At 52.0% G+C, this 15136-nt stretch overlaps 1 protein-coding gene across 2 annotated transcripts in view; it reads right to left on the reverse strand.

The window, feature by feature from the left end:
* Positions 1-237: 237 nt before the first annotated feature.
* The window catches only part of Wwp2 (WW domain containing E3 ubiquitin protein ligase 2), a 117511-nt gene continuing 102612 nt past the window's right edge, over positions 238-15136 (reverse strand). For both annotated transcript variants that reach the window (XM_075977391.1, XM_075977390.1), the window contains exons 11-24: positions 13265-13319; positions 10280-10361; positions 9402-9530; positions 8939-9014; positions 8635-8706; positions 8357-8445; positions 6145-6304; positions 4757-4890; positions 4303-4443; positions 3695-3815; positions 3277-3381; positions 2277-2373; positions 2052-2124; positions 238-1955 (exon numbers count right to left, since the gene is read on the reverse strand). In XM_075977391.1, coding sequence (XP_075833506.1) covers positions 1856-1955; positions 2052-2124; positions 2277-2373; positions 3277-3381; positions 3695-3815; positions 4303-4443; positions 4757-4890; positions 6145-6304; positions 8357-8445; positions 8635-8706; positions 8939-9014; positions 9402-9530; positions 10280-10361; positions 13265-13319 — 1434 coding nt within the window. In that variant the 3' untranslated portion in view covers positions 238-1855. The remainder of the gene's footprint in view (positions 1956-2051; positions 2125-2276; positions 2374-3276; positions 3382-3694; positions 3816-4302; positions 4444-4756; positions 4891-6144; positions 6305-8356; positions 8446-8634; positions 8707-8938; positions 9015-9401; positions 9531-10279; positions 10362-13264; positions 13320-15136) is intronic.

A 15136-nucleotide genomic window follows, 5' to 3' on the forward strand; every position in this document is an offset into this window, starting at 1 on the left:
AGGTTACCTTGGTTACTGGTACCCAACCATCCATCCCAGAAGTAAGGCTATCTTGGTTACTGGTACCCAGCCATCCAGCCCAGACGTAAAGCTACTTGGTTACTGGTACCCGAACTCCTCCAAGGCAGCAAGGCTAGGGCATTATCACTCTGCTTTGGCCTGGAGATTCTGGAAGACCCGTGGGGCTGGCAGCCTCTTCCCAGAAGAGTGTGTGTAAACAGCCACACTGACACCACCCACAGCTGCTGATTGTTTATTGCACAAGAAACTGGCAATACCAAGGCAGGGGCAGGCATTACAAAACAATCTTTCAACCAACTTGGTGCTAGCTAGCACAGACCTTTCTGTACACACTTCAGTTACACACACACACACACACACACACACACACACACATACGCACGCACACACACAGACACACATGAACACCTGTGAACCTGATGCTTCCTGACTGACCTTGCTGGCAGCTGGTCCCCCACCCAGTACCGAGCAGCTTCTGTGATGCGCATGGGGAGTACAGCAAGAGACTGCATGGGAGAGAAAGGTGAGCAGCAGTAAGCAGAGCCACTCAAGTCAGCATGTGCAGTGTGTGTGTGTGTGGGGGGGGGTCACAGGCTGTACTGGAGGAAGGATGAAGGCAGGAAGGCTCCTGTGGCTGGTTTGAGAGCATGCCTGGGGTACCCCAGAGCTAGTATGTGCAGGGAGGCTGCATGAGGGAGTGCGCCACCATAACTGCTCTGAAACCCCAGAGAGGCCTGTGGACCGACATGGGAGGCTGTCAAGAGCGCCATAAATCCAACCGGTGTCTTTTCCTCAAGCCTGAACAGCACAAACACTCGGCTGGCCAAGATGTGCCCCATCCTAAGCCACTGCGAGCTCCAGAAGCCACTGAGAGACAGTACTGCCAACCTGGTCCTAACCGGCCTTGCCTGGTCTAGCAAAGGGATCTTGTCAGTGGAGGATTTGAGGGTGGCAGGGATGCACTGAGCTGCAGAGCCAGGCCTCTTGAGCTGGGGAACTGCTAAGCGGGTTCCTGAGGGGAGCAGCTGTTGGGGAAGCTATTGGATCAAGAGGGTTGAGCCCCTCAACGACCCAGAACACCTGGGGCACCAGCTCTTTGACAGAAGGTGATAGCGGCATACTCAAATAAAACAGAAGGCAACCCTATACATGAATATACTTCAAGTTTATGTCACAAGACAGTCCAGGGAGTCTGTCTCTTCCCACTGACACACAGGTGGTGACTTCTTCAACCCTTTGCTTGCTAGGAAGAGACGGACTGGTAGTACTGAGTGCTTCCTGCTCGGTCCCCTAGGCTGCAGCCCACCAGGCAGTACAGCAAAGACAACTTTGATGCAGAGCTGCTCCTCAGGCCTGCTCCACACAGACTCCAGGAAAGGTCAACGGAAGCGGAGCCTCTTCTGCTGCCAAAGACCCTTGGCTTTCTGGGTCCAGTCAGCCAAGCCACACAGCCTATCTCTTCACCTACCATGTGAGGCCCAGCTTCTGGGGCAACCCTTTGAGGCAGGGCACATTCCCTTACGTACTCACACACACCCAGAATTGGTCCTAGCGGAGGGGACAAAATTGCAGAAGGGCAGCCCTCTGACTTTGCAACAGGTGATGAAGTCAAAGGTGACAGGGGGCTTTATTCCAGACTGCCATCATCAAGTAGGAGAAAGGGGCCACAGGGCCTCTTGGGGTCAGACTCTTCAGTCACCAACATGATCCAAGCATGGATCCATACAGGGCCACTATCCAAAGGGGCCTTCCAAGGGCTGTGCAGCCAATGGCGTCTCAGGCAGGAAGGACTCAGGACTACTTGTGCTGGAGGGTATGGGAGGGACAGCCTTGGCTACTCCTGCCCAAAACCCTCGGTCTCCTCGATGGCATACAGCAGCTTCTCTTTCAGCTGCTCATAGCTCTTGTAGGGCGGGAGGTCCAGGCGGTTGAAGCTGTAAAAGACAGAAGGGTGGCATGGGGAGACCAGGGCTTCAGAGTCCTGCCCCCACCAGTGAGGCTCCCGGCCTGCCGGCTTCCAGCAAACTCACCATGTATGGCTTCGGGGTAGCCAGGTTTCCTTGCCAACTCTGTCAATGCAGAACTTCTGGGGTCCATTGCTCCCTGCCATCCAAGGCAAGGTGTTACTTTGTGTCAACACAGATGGCCTTTCCCAAAACAAGACCCTTTCCCTTCCCAAATTCCAGGAAGATGTGTATGGCCCATGCTGTCCTCACCCCCAGCCAAGGCCCCAGGAGGACAAAGGAAAAACGCACCAATGAGTTCAGCAAATCCCCCAACAGGCAGACGGCAGGTTCCAGTGACAAACTGCAATAGCCGGATCCTCTTTTCGTTGTCCATCTCCTTCACCACCTGCAATTCCAGAAGGCGTCAGGGGTGCCGTTAGCCCAGCACTTCAGGCCTCAGCAGGGACATCTCCAGGCCAGGCGGGGCCACACCAGGAAGGGGAGACAGACAGCAATCTGGGACTGTCAAAGATGCTTTCTCTAAGGGTGTTTGTAGAATGTCCCACAAAGGTCCATGAGTCTCAGGGACATCCTGGGCTGGGTATTTCCCCACCCTCTCCCCAGGTCTGCTTTTAAAGACACACTAAGGTTGGGAGTAGCTGTTTGGTGGAAACAGGGTTTCTTTTTGGGGAAATGAACTGTAGTAAAGTTGAATAATGCTGTTGGTTGTACAACACAATGAAGGAGCTAAAACCACCGACTTGAACACCTCAAAATATCTAAGATGATGAATTGCATGCCATGTGAACTACACCTCCACAAAAACTTTACATGCAAGTACACACACACACATCATATAAGGATACTTGTATATGTCTTTTTCACTGCACACTCTCCTTGTTAAACAGCTGTAAAATCCACATATATAAAGGGACTAAGACATTCAATTCAAGATAATGGGCTCACTGTATTTTTCTAGACACGTGTGCCTTCCTTTCTTACCCCATCTGACTGGAGGAGACTACATAACCATTGCAGCTGAACTTCCTGGCCGCAGGTCCCCTTGGCTCCCAGCCACTGCTGACTGCTGACAACCTATGTCATGCAAACTAGCGACAATGTAGCTACAACACCCTCTATCCTGCCCAGAGATAGGTTTATCCTCTGCTTCTCCAAGTTGGGAGGGGAGGAATGTGTCAAAGATGAAAGGTCCTTGAGTCTGGGGTCATGTCCTTTGGGTAACTGGTAACCATCCCTGACAAGAACCTTACCCCCAGCCCAACAGGGGGACACAGAGCCCAGGACGCACCTGCCAGAACCACTGGATCTGCTTGCTGCTCTTGGTGTAGTGCCGGTAGATGGCGTTCTTCTGCCAGTCGCTCATGTCTATCTCCTGCATGCCGCACAGCATCAGCTGTAGGGAGGGACATGTCAGCAAGCCTGCAGCAAGCCCTCCGCATGGCACTGCTTCACGCCCACACGGTGCTGCCTCCTCCCACCATAACGTGACTCCCAAACTCTGTTAACCTGCTACTTTTTTCAGAAATTTTAATGTCCTTGCTCTCTATGCACAGAAGTTAGGGCTGAGGATCCAGGCGACACTACCCACACTACTGCCTCTAGCTTGAAGTGTGGGGCTTGGTGGGTGAGTTTCTGTGGGTGTACATCACAGATCTGGGATACCCTGAAAGACCTGAACTCAAGGGCCCACAACTTTTGGCACCCACCTCCAGCTCTTTCTCATCAAAATATCGCAACCACTCTAGAGGGGCCACCTCATTGAAGCCATCCAGGAAGGCTTTGGTCTGTTCTTCCACTCCTCGGGTGAATCGCCAGTCAGTCAGCAGCCTAAAACCAAGGACAAGCCATTGACGGAGCCCAGGCCGCCCTGCCTGGTGCACTCTTTAACTGCTGAGCCTCAGACTTAACCTCACAAGTACCAACTCCATGGTTTAATGGAACAGAGCAAACAGCCTAAAGAACCTGAACGGAAAGTCTGTACATGCGCAGTGGAGAGCCAGAGACTGAAATTCACTGGACACAGAAATCCTCTGGGTCAGGAGAGATGATAACATCTAAGCTTTATATTTCTTTAAAAAGTTCCCTGCAGCTGGAAAGTCTCCTGAACACAAAAAGATCAACCCGGAGCTGGTAACCAGAGGCTCCAGGTCCATAGCTCAAGTCATTATGTCACCAACCAAGGCAGATACAGCCAGGATATTAGTGCAGTCTGTGAGCACTGTGGGCCCCATAGCGGGGCCTGGTCAAAGATGGTACAAAAACAGGGCAAACGCCCTTTCTCTGTAACGTGCCCCTCCCCGGATCTGAGACTCACATGATGTACTCTTCCTTGTTCTCCTCTGTAACTCGGATGCTCTCGCCGCCTTCCTTCAGCTCATGGGTTGTCACCTTGCCCAGGATCTCCATGTCCTGGATGAAGAACAGCTCCAGGCCACACTCTTCTAGGTTGTTCTCTCTGGGACACAGGAGGCCAAGTGGGAAGATGTCCACATTATCAAGGCCTGCCCTTGACTTGCTCGACCTCTTACTAAGGCACCCGAGAGGCACTAGAAACTCACTAGGTGGCCAGGAACCCTGACCAGTGGCTTGGTACAGTCTCTGCTCCAGAGAGAGAGAATCGAGAACAGGGGACCTAGAAGCTCTATCACTACAGACCTGGGGAGGCCAGGTAAGTACCCAGGGATCTCCTAGTAGAGGAAATCAGGGTCAGGGTGCCAACTGGCCAATCAGAGCTCAGCTCCATCAGAGCAGGGCAAGCCAGGACTCACTTGATCCAGACAATGGAGTTATAAAACTCGGGGTCAATGGACTCTAGGTCCTTCAGCGTCGGCCTCTTGTTGAGCATCCGCTTGTAGAAAGGAAGGGTAAAGCCTGTGTCGATGAACTTTCCATGGTACAGAGCCTGGGCAAGGGAGAGGCACAGCAGAGGGTTTTACTTTCTGGACAGCACCCGAGGCAGACTCAGGAGTGCTCTGGATGTCAGCTGCCCTCCCCTTGAAAGGACTCCCTGGGAGCCAGCTGCCCTAACTGAAGGGGAGGTGTGGGAAACAAGCACTTTTCTCTGACTTGGGCATATGGACAGACTCATCCCACCCTGAAAGCCACAGGCATGGGCAAAGCAGGCCCACTGTCTGCCCAGAACACTGGCCAGGCCACTCCCTCTTCGGGCAAAGGCCTGTCTCCCACTTCCATGGAAAACTTGTTCAATACAGCTCTAGTCCTGACTCACTGGCACTCTGAGCGGGTGGCACAAGAGGCCAAGAATAATGCAGACACTGAGGCTGGCGAGAACTGGCAGCCAGCGGTGAGTAACAGTCTGAGAGTCTGGCCGCTCTGTCGTTGTCTGCTGCTGGGCCAGGCAGGTCTCTAGACCCAGGAAGAACGTGCCCACTTCCAGAGCCATTGCCAGCACTTAACAAGAACTTCCAGATGATGGGAATGGCCATATTTAGTGGCAGAGCCTTAGGTCTCTGGTATTCTAGAGAAGGGAATGTGTGGGGTAAGACTCAGGACATCAACAAAGAAAAGCTATCATTGGGGCACAGTCGGAGCAGAGCCTCGCAGGCCCCTGCTCATCAGTGTGGGTCATCATGCGGTACGGCCCTCTTCACTGCTATGTTGAGCCTGTACTTCTAGGTGACTACAGTTGCTGGGAAGGCCCCTGGCCTTGCAGCAGCCAGTTCACTATGGCTCTGACCTAAGCCCACGCCGATTCCTAACTCTCTTCCAGAAGGCTGTGTCTCGGGCAGACATTTCCAAAGGTCCCCTTGCTATTGCGGCTCATGAAAGATGCAGTACCCCCAAGTGAGAGGCAGCAGGCAGACAGTTAGGGTTTTGCTTGGCCTAGTTACACCCTGTAAGTCCCAATGGATCTAGGTGAAGTCCCTGGGCTTCTGTGTAGTAAGTCACATGAGAAACCCTGTAACCACCCCAGATGGCCACTGCAAAGTATCTCACTTCTCCACAACTACCTTGCTTTTTGTTTGTTAATTTTCGGTTAGAAACCGTGTGAGGAAGAGGGGAGAGTCATGGCAAATCCTAGACAGAGGGCAGGATCCTGATCCCTAAGGTCTGCAGCGCATGCCGCTGCTGCCTCCTGGTGACTAGAGCCAGCCTCCTTAGATGCTGCCCTGCTCAGAGATCCCAGGCCCCTTACCATGGCGATGAATCTGCCGATAAAGCGGAAGTAGGTGAGGTGGTCAGGGTTGATGGAAGAGGCTGGGTTGATCTGCAGGCAGTAATTGTTCTTCCCAGCGTATTCAAATAGACAGTACATAGGGTTGAGCACCTCATGGGACAGGAGGAAAAACCACTCTCTGTGAGAGGAGAGAGGACAGAACAATGGAGCCCTCTGCTGTGTCAGACCGGTCATCTGAACGTGTGTGTCCTGGGAGGTCAGAGCACCAGCTCATCCCAATTCTTGGGTGAAGCAAAACAATAGCACCTGAAGGTGGCACTCAGGAAAACTGGGTGCGTGTTGGCTCCCATAGGACATTTACATTACAGTATCTAGAGCTTCTGGTGGCAAAGGGGGTCCTCAAACGCAGGACCACCGTGCACCCTGTGGGGCTATGTACTGTACAAAGGCACTACACCACAGCATTACAGACTGGGCTGGCAAGATGAGTAAGCAGATAAAGGCTCTTGCATCCAAGTCTGACAACCTGAGTTCAATCCCTGGGACCTACTTGGTAAAAGATGAGAACTGAATCCCCATAAGTTGTCCTCTGACCTTCACACATGCTGTATGGGCCATAAGAACCACACACATACATCTATGCCCCCAAATAAACAAATAAATGCAATGAAATCGTAAATATACACATTTATTACAATGACATTTCTGCTCTATGACAGTATGCACCCAACCTGGTATGAAATGCAATGTGAAGAATACACAGACAGTTGCATGTTCCAAAACCCATCCCTGAAGGCTTTGGGATCCACTCAGCCTCCAGGAACCTCATTGATTCTAGCTATCCTACAGGGACCTACCTCACTTGCATGTTGCCTTCCCTTCACCCCAGAACCCATCGGCATACCCTATCCCAAACTCGGACACATTCATCTCGACACATTCACCCAACAGATGCCTCAGCATCTATCTACACCCCAAGTATAAGCCAGAAATCAGGGTCTTTCAGGGCTTGAGCTAAACCAACAGAGAACACGGGCCAAGGGGGCCAGCCTCTGGCTGCTGGTCTGTTTGTGGCTGTGTAGACGAAGTCCTTCGATGTAGAGGGTGCCCCGGTATCCTGTCCGTGGTTCTACCCTGTGGTAGAACAGCATGACGTAACCTACCATAGGGTAAAACCACTGGCAGGACACAGAGAGAGACACACAGGGAGGGAGCCACACCAGAAGCCCACCAAGCACAGCCTGGGGAGGTCACCACGAAAAAAGAACAATCCATTCGCAGGATGGGGTCAACAAGAAGAGTACACCACCAGCAAACAGGACCAGAGGTGGGTGAGCCCAATGCCAAGCAGGAAGATATCCCCCCACCACAAGGTCAGCAGATAAGAGGTCACCACAGCCAAGACGCTCCTTCTCACTGCCAGGGCCCTCTGCCTGTCGTCCAAGGCGATGCTTTGCCAAACAGCCTGCTAAGTTTTGTGGGGTGAAGGTAACACAGTGCTTTGGGTTCTTTAAGGGACTTTGTTGACTGGTGCACACGATGCAGCAGGGGATGGATTGCTTAGAGACATCAGATACACGCTGAGAAACCTGACTTCATCTGCTCTGGCTGCCTCAGGAAAAAGGAAAGCCGCGAGCTGATTTTAAGGGGTACCCACAGATCCTACTGCCCACTGATACAACTTGACAGGTTGCTTTGTGAGTAGAGAAAAATGACACACAGGCTGGCACAGAGCATCACGTCCCTCCTCGAGAACCCTTCAGCACCCCTATAATCTAGTAACCAAAGGGCTAAGGCCTGCCCCCGCTTCATGGCTCACTGGGACTAGCCAGACATTTGTCATGGGATTTTCCACCTTTTCCTTTCGGAGACAGGATCTCAGAGACCCATGTTGGCCTAAAATTTACTATGTAGCCAAGGACAGCTTTGAATGTCTAATCCTTCTGCTTTTATTGCTCAAGTGGTACAACTATAGATGTGAACTACCTGCCAGGCCTGATTTATGTGTTGCTGGAGATCGAACCCAGGGCCTGCTCACTAGAGAAGCATCCTAACTTAATTGAGCCACATCACCAACCCAAGAGATGATTCTCAGTATCACACCAGGGCCCATCCTATTGATGCAGGAGAACTCAGGGGATGAAGAACAGCATGGAGGAGGTTTCCAGCCATGGGCCCTATAGCGAGGGGACATGGGGTAGAGTAGAGCCCTCTGGGCACCCTATCTCACCTGGCAATGCCGCCGTAGTCCAGGCCCTCCTCACCACGCATGATGATGTAGAGCCGGCGGCGCAGGTCATAAGGTTTCATGTTCATAATCTGGGGAGACAGGGCATCCGGCCATCCTGCCCATGACCCCAGCACAGCAGGCAGGGATGTGGGGGCAGGGGATGCTGAGGCTTATTGCCTAGCAGATATAGTCACCAACGCTTACACCCTGAGGTGGGGTTAGGTGATGGGAGGAAACCTGCTTGGCCCAGGATCCCAGCATCAATAATATTCTCTAACCTGCTGGAAAGAGTCCTCAAAGAGTGTCTGCCTGGAAACGCTGATCTTCACGTGGCTGGGTAGGGCATTTGACTAAAAAGGAAAGGAACACTGTCAATTGGGGCTCAATGGGCTCTCCCATCTGTGACAGCACAGCCCCATAGCCCAGGATTAGAAGACTACTCCTTAGAGACAAGCAGCTCAGAGTGGGGCAAGCATCTTGCACCCATCTAAGACACACCCCCAGTGCTAGGTGGGTCTGGGAGACCCAACTGACAGCACTTAACAGCCCCACTCCCATGGGAGCCCCAAAACCAGGACTCACGTGACAGAGGAACCGGAACTGGTGATACTTCCACCGAAAACTTCGGTCATAGGCACCAGGTGAGCCTTGCTTTGTCCTGGCAAGAGCAAAGGATGCGCTGGAACCTGTTTGATCTCTCAGAAAACAAGCAGTCCATTTCTGAGAGCCCTAGGGAACGGGGATGCTCTGCTCCGTGAATTTAAAGAGGTGTAAAGTGAGACACAGAGGGAGCGACTGCCACTGAGAGGGAAAGACGCGTGGAGACAATGCCACACGGCTCACTTTTAGAGGTCACACACCCCCACACCCTGCTCTGGGTAAGGAGGATGGCCCCTGGCCCCGGGCCCATCCCTGAGTGGTGGCATCCACACTGGCACTAGAGGCAATGATTGGCACAACACAGAGACCCCTCCTCCCCAGCCAGCTGAATAAGACAGACTGGGGTTGTGTTGGGGGACAAGGCTGTGGCTGTGAAGGTTCTTACCCTGACTCGAACCCTGGGCGAGGATCCTTAAAGGTGGTGGTGCGGGTATTGTGGTCCACAAAGTACCGCACACCCTCGCTAGTGTATTTCATCTCCCACCCTGGGGGCAGGGCTGGCTCCTGAATCATCCTAAAAATACAGAAGAGGAGTTATAGGCTGTCATGTGCTTAGAGGCTGGGGTCCCCAAAGTCCTACTTTGTCTTTGCCTTCTCTAGGCACCCCAAGGATATACACCTGGCAAGACTCAAGTTGTGAGAAAACAGGTCATGTGCAAAAGGGGGCCATTTATTACGGGGCTAAAATGCCAGTCCAGGGTGGGTGACATTAGCCTGCATGATCATTAGCAGTCTTGAGATATCCAGTGTCCCTGCTCTGCTTCTTCTTTCTCTCTCTCTCTCTTTCTCTCTTTGTTTCTGTCTCTCTCTCACTCTGTCTCTCCCCTTTGGTTTTTCGAGACAGGGTTTCTCTGTGGTTTTGGAGCCTGTCCTGGAACTAGCTTTGTAGACCAGGCTGGCCTTGAACTCACAGAGACCCGCCTGCCTCTACCTCCTGAGGGCTGGGATTAAAGGTGTGAGCCATCACTGCTCGGCTTAAATTTTACTTTCTTTCTTTTCCTTTTTTTTTTTTTTTTTTTTTGGTTTTCCTGTCCTACTTCTGAGAGGCAGGAGTACCCTCAACTTTTTGACAGTCCAATTCTTAGCACCTGCCTGACCTCCTCCCATGTCCCTGTGCCCACTAGAAGAGTGTGATGCTCTCAGTAGACTGCTATGCGTCCTCATGGAAGGTTCACAGTCCCCAAATGTTAGCACCATGAGGCAAATGCAAAGGCTGTTTGACCCTCGTCCCATCCCTCACAGCCCCTCCACCTGAGTCCTCACCCCTGGGTTCGCGGGTCCTCCCACTGGGTAGTGCGTGTGTTGTGGTTCACGTAATACACCCGTCCATTGTCCTGCCTCTTCTCTGCCACAGGAGAAGAAAGGAGAGAGTGCAATCAGATTAACACTGTCTGTCCCTCGGCTCCTGCTGCCCGTGTGATGAGTTAGAATTTCTGTTTCCATCACCAACCTACTATAGGTTAAGAGGAGAGAGTCTGGCCCAGTCACACTTGTCACCAAAGGGCCTTTTCCTGTTGCAGGGCAGGGGAAGGGGACACGCACTCCCAACCCCTGTCAGATGGAAGGGCAGTGTGGTAGTATAGATGGGCAACCCTGTGAACAGCTGTGCAGTACGGCTATCCTGCCACCTCCTCTCCCTCAGGCAGGAATGGAAGGTGGGTAGAAGAAAACCAGAGGCAAGCTCCAAGCTTCAACAGGCCACCTTTTCCAGGAAGTTCCTGAGCAGGGAGCTGTGTCTGTCCTGGCAATCAGCAGACTAACGCACTCACTCCATACAGTGACACAGTACAGTAACGAAACAATGATAATTAGTTCCAGGAGCTAGAGGACCCTAACAACTGAAAAGGGGAAGAAATGGGGAGACCAGCAGCCCCTGCTCCCCTCTAGAACCATGCTAAGAAAGTTCTTGTATGCCGAGGTCTCGTCTCTGACTCTACACAACTGAAACTATAAAGAGACTTTGTCAACCACACCCTCACAAAGCTAAGAAAGGAAAGGAAAGGAGGGAGCAGGAGGCAGTGGTACCTTTACAGACTTTCCATCTCCAGATAGTGGGTATGTCTGGCCTTGGAAAGCAGCTCCCACCCCTACCCCAGTCCCCACCCTAAGGTTTCTGAGGGATTGGCTGCCCCAGGTGGGATCCACTGTTGTAAACTGCATCCTCCATGGCTGCTCAGTCAAGGGTCAAAGCCATGGCCAATAAGAAAGCAGGGTGATCTGTACAGTGGGTCAGAGCCCTTGGCCACTGGCCTTGTGTTGCTACTGCTTGGAGGCCTATGTACCCCCTGGACAGCCTTCCGGGAAGAGTTTTGTAGTGTGGGGATCGGGGAGCCTTTGTGAGCACAGCGGCTCATGTTTTTGGGACAAATGGACTTGGAAACATTTGTCACATGCCACGGCTGCTCAGGAGCAGATGTAGCTCTACACTGGAGATGCGCCCCCCCCCAAACAATACTTAGGGGCAGCCATGGGGGCTCCTTGGAGGACTACATTGGCACTTAGAACCTCAAGGCAAATGGAAGACCAGCAGGCTCACCATTAAAGGTATTCTTTTTTGGCCTTACTTTTCCATTCTTCTTACCATTTGGAAGAGGCAGCCCTGCTACCGTCCTGGTGACCTCAGCCCAGAGCCCCAAACATTGTATTGGCACAGTGTTTTCTTCCAGTTCTTCGAATCTAGCACTCCTCCTGCCTCAGCTTCCACAGCTTTACGACTACAGACAAGGGCCACCATGCCCAGCCTAAAGTGTTCTTTTCTCACTTACGGAGCACTTCTGCTTTTCTGATGCCTGACTCTCTTTTCCTACCTCACAAGTCTGCACACTCTGAACCTCTGAGCTCTCCCAGGCTCCACAGTTCTCTCCCTGGTGATTGTCATTTAGCAAAATGGCTACAGAAAGAAGAAAGTGCATCTGACTGAGTTGCATGGACTGCCCGTGCAGCCACAACCAAACTCCAGTCCAGACTCCAGTCACCAGCTACCATACGGTGCTGCCAACTCCTGTTTAGCCTGATGCACTTTCTCTGATGCCCATGTCAGGATCCCCAAGTTTTACTCTCACATTTGACCCACTAATCCTCAGGGTGCCAGCAACCTTACATCAGGGACCGGAGAGCCAGGCAAGTTGTTTGTATGTACGGGGATTTCCTAGCTGAAAAAAAAAAATCCGTGGGCTTTTACTAATCAATATTTCCGGCCAGGATACAGGAGCCTCTTGGCACTCTGGAACGTAACAGGAGCTCAATGATACTCTGGGGGAGTTGATAGAACTTCTTAAACTACTACCAGGGAACAGCTGTGTCTGCATCAAAGGAGCACAGCCTGGAGATGCCCTTGACACTGTCAGCATCCCAGTGGCACTTCCCCACCCACATAGTACTGCGAGCACCTAAATCAGCACCTACCGTCTTCTGATACCCTAGCCAAAAAATTAAACCCAATACCTGCTTATTCCTGTGAAGACTGCTCCCTTTGGCATCAGAGACTCTTAGAAGGTTGAATAAAATCCTGCCCAGCTCTGAAAGTTGCAGAATTTCCTGAGTCTTGCCATTTCTAATAACACTTTTTTGCACAGTACTCCTTCCTAGAATAGCAATGAAGCCTGCAATCTCTCCCAAGTCATGGTAGTTCGCCTTTAATGGATGCCTGGGCCTTAACCCTTGGCAAATCATACCAAAGCCCTGGGATAGGTGAGAAGTGGCTACCGTTGACAAGGGAGCCCCAGCCACTAACTAGCAGTGCTGTACTCTCAAGGCCAATACCCAGTGTGCAATTCTGCTTGCCTGTGGTCTCGTTCACAACAGGACCACAGACATAAGCAGTTGACACCAGTCAAAACTAGGCTGTTGTCTGTCCTCCGGTGTCTGAGCTGCAAAGAAGAAGACTTGTTAAGATGGCCACGTATGCCAGAGTCACAATCAGAGGAGAGCCTGCGTGGACATCAGACAGGTCAAAATAACTGTGGGATTCAGTGGATTCCTGAGTGGCCACTCTGAAACTCAGGACACAAGCACAACAGTCCCGTGGATGCTTGGGGAAATCTTTCTTGGAGTCAGACTCCCTTAGCTGTGGCAGGTGACCACTGTAGTGGCACAGGAGAACCCTACCGGCTCTATCACTGCCATCGCTCCAACTGGGTATCCTCAGCACGCATTTAAGTGCTACGAAAATCCGAGGGATAGCACATGCAGGAGATGGGGACAGAATGCTATGATTGCCAAAGAGAAGGCCAAGAACTCAATACTTACCCCAACCAGGCGGGAGGGGGCCCAAGGGATCATGGTCAGACGAAGCACTCGAAGACTAAATACAAAAAAACAGCAGAACACAGCAGTTAAGAAAACGAAGACTCTGGTTAAAAATAAATGGATCAATAGAGTTGGAAAGCCAAAGACTCACTTCCACATGTTAGCCCTTAGGAGAGAACGCAGCGACACTTTAGACAGCATCTGCTCCTTTAGAGTCTTTGTTTAGGAAAAACCAGAAAAAGAATTCTATGCAGCACTAAGGGCTAGGCCAGGGAGAGCAAATGGGGTTAGAGGTGATCTGAGGATGGTGGGCAAGGGCCCCAGAAGCCAGGCCTGAGCGTGGCAGGCAGGCTCAGAGCAAGCTCCCCGCCAGCTCACTGCCGGCCTCTGCTCAGCTCAGCTCCTGCTCCACGCAGCCAAAGCAACTGAAATCCTCACCACCTCCAACTTTCTCCAAGAACCACACACAGGAGGGGAAAAAATACCGAAGGCCTTTCCAATGAAATCATTCCCACAAGCCCTGCCCACGCCCAGGGCTTCCTGGCTGGGGCCCGGCCCTCCTCCCGCCACCTCCCTCCTGGGAGCTCAGCATCCACCCAGACTGAGGGCACTTTCATGCCCCAAGCCCCTCACCTCCCCCAGGAATGTTTTCCTTCCCTTCACAAAGCACCTTTATTCTTTCCCTGCCTCAACCTGAAGTTGCTCAGTGTTCTGCCTTTGCCTGTCTGGGGAGGTGGGGCTGGGGCTGGTGAAAGAGAAGGGGGAAGGGGCTCCGTGACGCAGGGTCACTATTTACACTAGTGCCCCTCAGCTATTTCTGCTTCCAGGTCCCAGGGGAAGAGCAGCAGTGGATGGAGAGTTCTCAGAGCCTCCGGGAAGCAGGGGTGCACTGTCGAAAACTTTTCATACCTAAATGAAACACGTATTTCTGTGCTCCTTTCTCTCCCCAACTCAAGCGTTTCTAGTTCACTTACTAGAATTTAATCATCGCATTAGGGATCAAGTTCTAAATGCAGATTTCAGACTGCAGACATGGCTGGCCCCATCTGGGGATCACACACACACACACACACACACACACACACACACCCCAGCAGAAGGATGAATGGAGCTCAGTCTGGGCTTGAACAAACACTGGTGGTACTCCATGCCAACCAACCCCACCACAGCCCGGCTTCTACCCTCAACCGAAGGGACAGAGGAACTTTCTTCCCAAGGTGGCAATACAGGCTCCTCTTCCAAGTGAGCTCCAACAGAGTCATTTAAGTCTTGAAACCATAGGCGCCTTGGTGGGACAGGGCTCCATTCAGTAGAGGGCCTCCTGCCACATGGCAAAAAGGAAGCTGTGCAAAGCTGGGGAAGCTGGCCTAGGGTCTGGGGCCTGTTACTGCCAACTCCACCCCGATTCAGATATGCCTCAATGCTGGAAATCTAGTAACACTCCTTCAACTGTGCTTCAGAGTTAAGGTGTAGGAAGCCTTCACCGCTTAGTAGTGAAGCCAAATGTGGATGTGAAACACAACTCATCCATCAGATAAGAGCCAAGCCGAAGGCAGTGGTCAGTGCGAGCAATAGGCATCACTCTGCAGTTTTCAGGGGCTGGACGCAGGGATTCATACCTTAAGTGAATACTCTTACCTCTGAGAACATGCCCAGCCTGCAAGTGAAACAAGCCAGGTGTGGTGGTTCAGACCTTAAATCCCAGCACTTTGGGAGGCAGAGGCAAATGGGTCTCTGAGTTCAATGCTAGTAGCCTGGTCTATCTATATAGCAAGGCCCAGGCCATCCGGGGCTACACAGAGAGACTCTGCCTCAAAAAAACAAAAACAAAACCAGAACAAACAAACATAAAACAGAAAGAAAGAAAAAGAA

Source organism: Microtus pennsylvanicus, chromosome 6 (assembly GCF_037038515.1).
Source record: "Microtus pennsylvanicus isolate mMicPen1 chromosome 6, mMicPen1.hap1, whole genome shotgun sequence".
Taxonomy (NCBI): Eukaryota; Metazoa; Chordata; class Mammalia; order Rodentia; family Cricetidae; genus Microtus; species Microtus pennsylvanicus.